Source organism: Mesitornis unicolor, unplaced genomic scaffold (genome assembly GCF_000695765.1).
Source record: "Mesitornis unicolor isolate BGI_N332 unplaced genomic scaffold, ASM69576v1 scaffold44347, whole genome shotgun sequence".
Lineage (NCBI taxonomy): Eukaryota > Metazoa > Chordata > Aves > Mesitornithiformes > Mesitornithidae > Mesitornis > Mesitornis unicolor.
Window position 1 is genome coordinate 1 of NW_010199238.1, and position 4,058 is coordinate 4,058.

Here is a 4,058-nt window from a genome sequence, read left to right on the forward strand (position 1 = left end):
GACTCGGTGCTCTGCACTACCCAGCTCTCTGCCGTTTCCCCAGGAAAGGATCAGGCCGAGCCGGAGCCGTCCTAAACCCAGCGGCCCCTGCAAACCCCCCGCTGAGGCACCGACGTGCTGCTGAAGTAATGTGGACCTGCTGGGCTCTGCAGCGCTTCTGAAGCAACAAAAACAGCGGGAGAAAAAGGTACCAGTGGCTTCAAAAGGAGCAGCTTTAATGGTAGCCCGCAGCAGAGCAGAGCTCTCCCAGGGCGATATGGGACAGGGACAACGCGGGGCGCCCGCAGGCTGCGGGGGCTAACTGGGACCCGAGTGCGGCTCTGCCGAGTGGCTCTGAAGGAAGAAGGCAGAGAGCTCGCTCAGCGCTCTGTAACGGTGCGAGATCGAGTTCTTCACTGCCTTGGGCAGCTCAGCATAGCTGGAGGGGAGAGAAACTATAAGTCTCAGCTGGAGAGATGTTGCAGCGCATGTCCCCCAGTCACCAGGAGCTCCCCCTCTGCTCGCTGTCACCCTGCTGTGACAGCAGACAGGTGTAGTGCCACTCCAGCCTGACCTGGGGGTTCCCGTAACCCACCACGTTCAGATCCAGGAGGGTGTTTTCTCCCTCCCACCCTTCTGTAAGCAGTTTCCTCTCCATACATAACCTCGGCCCCAGCTTTCCTCACGTAAAGAGCTGTAGGTAAAACACCACTTACGTTTGGCTGTAGCCATCCGGCTGAAAGCAGGGATCCCAGCCAAAATCTCGAGGGCCTCTAGGCTCCACTATCAGCCCCTACCATGAGAAAGCAAAAAGCCCTGTAAGCCATGGTTTCGCAGTGCTCCACACACAGACTGCAGAGCTACACACAGCTACAGCCCACGCTGTGACAGCCACAGGCTTGGTGCGTGGTGCTGAGCTCTTTCCCAGCACCTCCTCAGGACATGACCAAAATCAGCGACCCCAAACTCAGTGCTCCATCACACTGCCCTGCATTACAACCCTGCCAGAGGGAGACAAGGGGGCTGAAGAGCCCAAGGTGATGTACAAAAGCATAGGGTACATAGAGCTGGGCAAAAGGGCTGCAGCATTCAGTGTCCACCACTGTGCTCCCCCTCTGGCTGTTCCCAACAAGCTCCGAGGGCATTCAGCGACCCAGGAGCTGCTAAAATTGCCATCAACTGAGCCAGTGCTGTTACAAAATTCACGTGACAACCCTCCACCTAGGCACGTTCCCTTCCCCAGGCACACCACCTACATGAGTCTGGCCTTTGAACAGCTTCACGGGCTCCTCTGGGTTTCCAGTACTGAATGCAAAGGTACAGAGAGCATAGGCAGATTTGTCTTCAAACCCAGCCAGCAGCTTGTACAGGCCTGAGCAACACAGAAAGGATCCTGGCGTTAGTGCCTTTCCCTTGGAGCCCAACACACCCACCTAGAGATGGATGGAAGAAGCATCCTGCATTTCTGTCCACAAGGGAGAGGAAGAACTACTGGAGGTGACAAAGCTCAGGCACAAGGACACTCTTGGCTGGGTCCCTCGTATGACTGAAGCCAGCAACTCAGATCTAACACAGCGTGAGCTGCAGGGCCCCACTACTAATTTGGGAGTGGAAGCAAATGAGCATGTGGCACCAGAAAGGATTAAAGCCCACTCTGAGAGTGATTAATGACTGTGACACTAGTGTGGGATCTGCAGTCACGCTCTCAACCGCAGGATCAAAGGCAGTCACTGTACACCACAGGAGGTGAGCGTTAGCGGAGAGGGACTTGCACAGAAGCCAATGGGAGCAGCAGGACTTCCAGGTCACACTGATGACAGACAAGGAGTTCCCACAAGCCGTGCCACCAGCCTGCGGAGGCAGGAGTCTGGGAATCCAGGGATGATGCTGAAGGTACTGGGTGAAACAACATCCCATGAAGAAGGGCACAGAACAGGCTCAAGGAGAGAATGTGAAGGGACAGAGCTGGACAGACAGGAAAGGAACCAGCTATGATATGGGCAGTGTGGTGGGCAAGCACAGTCAGCAGGACTCAGCATAGGCAGGGACCCATTTCATTTGGAAAGGACAGAGCTTCGTGCAGAGCAGTAACATGGGAGGCAGTACCTTCTGGTTTGAGCTTTTCCAGGAACCACTTTCTGAAGGGGAAGAAGAAAGATAAATTTTTGCTGTTATTTCTCAGTAATACAGACATCCTTGAGACATTGTTGCCTACATTTTCATAGCCCTTTGAATCCCTCTTAAATATGCTGTCAAATCACCTCGTTCTGGACTATCTACCAATAATGACAGACTTAGCTCTTAAACTGAATGGGACACAACGAAAACAGCAGCAGGGTATTTAATTTACTGCAGTACCGGCGTCTATATAAATAACTCAATTCTCACTTGTGAGTGCTAACAAGCTGAAATACATTTCTCAACCCAACTTGTTCACATTTACACCCAGTTCTAGTGCCAGCTTCAGCACATAAAGCTTTTGTCTCTGCTTAGCTCAGCAGAGATAGTTTGGAAGAATCAATCACACTAAAAGTTAACCCCAGGAGCTAAGGCACTGTTTTATTAGAGGAGTTACACTGTAATGTATCACAGAATCACAGAATCTCAGGAGTTGGAAGGGACCTTGAAAGATCATCCAGTCCAACCCCCCTGCCAGAGCAGGATCACCCAGACCAGGTCACACAGGAACGCATCCAGGTTGGCCTTGAATGTCTCCAGAGAAGGAGACTCCACAACCTCCCTGGGCAGCCTGGTCCAGTGCTCTGTAGTAAAGTATCAATCTTGTTATCTGCTGGATTACAGCAGTCCCTATGGGAACGTATAGGACACTCATCCCAGAGTCCTGTTGAAATGAGCAGAGCCCGCTCTGGAGCCAGGTTCCTAAGCTGGCTACAAGAGCAGGCACTGCAGATCAGGAGCCAGAGCCAATAATTCAGGTCTGTCTCCCTCACCCTGCACTGTGACTTACAGCAGGGCTCAAGGAGCTCAAGTCCAGCCTCCAGGGTGCAGGGTGAAGCCAAGAACACAGACCAGTAATCACCACCCTGACCCTACTGCTCCTGGCATGTGGACAATCCCCCATGAAGCACACCCTGCCAGCCTGCACTTCTAACTGTAAGACACAAAGAGTGAAGCAAGTGCTCTCCTACTCACATGTACGGTCCTGGGAGTCCCCCGAGCGCGTTGAAGCACAAGCAGGTATCCTCTACTATAACAGGTCCTTGAACCTACAGCAAAAGCCCAAGAGATGGAAACATTACACCTGGAGGAAGGCCCTGCCTCCAACACCATTATCTTGCTCTATCCTATTCTCACAATTCCACGATAACAGGAACATCACAGAAATCCACCGGGCACCAAAGTTCTTCAACTCAGAGGGAATCCATACCAGACAGACACAACTAAACTCATGCTTTCCCCCACCAGGCTGGAGCGGCTGACATGTGGTAGGAAAGATGTCAGATAGAGAAAAATGAGCAGAGCTGAACACCTCCTGCCTTCGTGGGGGGCAGGAATGATGGGACAAGGAGAGGGAAAGCCTGCGTCCTGGAGGCACGCCTGCATTCTCCTCGAGTCTCAGTCCTCACTTGGTTCTTTTAAGACACCCATCCCAGAGACGGCTCTGGAAGGTGATCGATCAGAAGCTCCAGCTGACAGAAAACTCAGTGTCCCACAGCCGCTGGGACTGGACTGAAGGAGCCGTCATGTCCTACTGCCTGAAGGAGCCGTCATGTCCTCCTGCTGCTTGAGGGACACAAGAGGCCAGATGAGCAGCAGCGCGGCTGCCTGAACACTGCATCACCAGCAAGAATTCACCATCACCCAGCGCAGGCCACAAACAGCCGCGTGATGGGAGTGTAGCCAGGCCAGGCCCGGCCCAGGCCCAGCCCCATCCCGGAGTTTCCCCAGCGCCGGGTCAGAAGCCTCGACGACCCTGGCTGCCTCCCGCCCCGCCAGAGTCCCCGCACCCACACCACCGTTCTGACCGGCGGGAAAGGGGAAGAAGGCGAGCGACCTGACGGGCGGCTTCGCGGCACTTCTGCACGGAGATCTCATCCGGCTCCCCTTGGTACTCCGGC

General features: G+C 54.0%; 1 protein-coding gene across 1 annotated transcript; it reads right to left on the minus strand.

The window, feature by feature from the left end:
- Window positions 1-297: 297 nt before the first annotated feature.
- On the minus strand, window positions 298-4,054 carry ITPA (inosine triphosphatase (nucleoside triphosphate pyrophosphatase); the record flags this gene model as incomplete). Its single annotated transcript, XM_010189394.1, has 6 exons — window positions 298-418; window positions 696-772; window positions 1,236-1,351; window positions 2,086-2,117; window positions 3,133-3,206; window positions 3,995-4,054. Coding segments are annotated over 6 exons (480 nt in total), but the record flags the coding sequence as incomplete, so codon positions are not given.
- Between the last annotated feature and the right edge of the window lie 4 nt (window positions 4,055-4,058).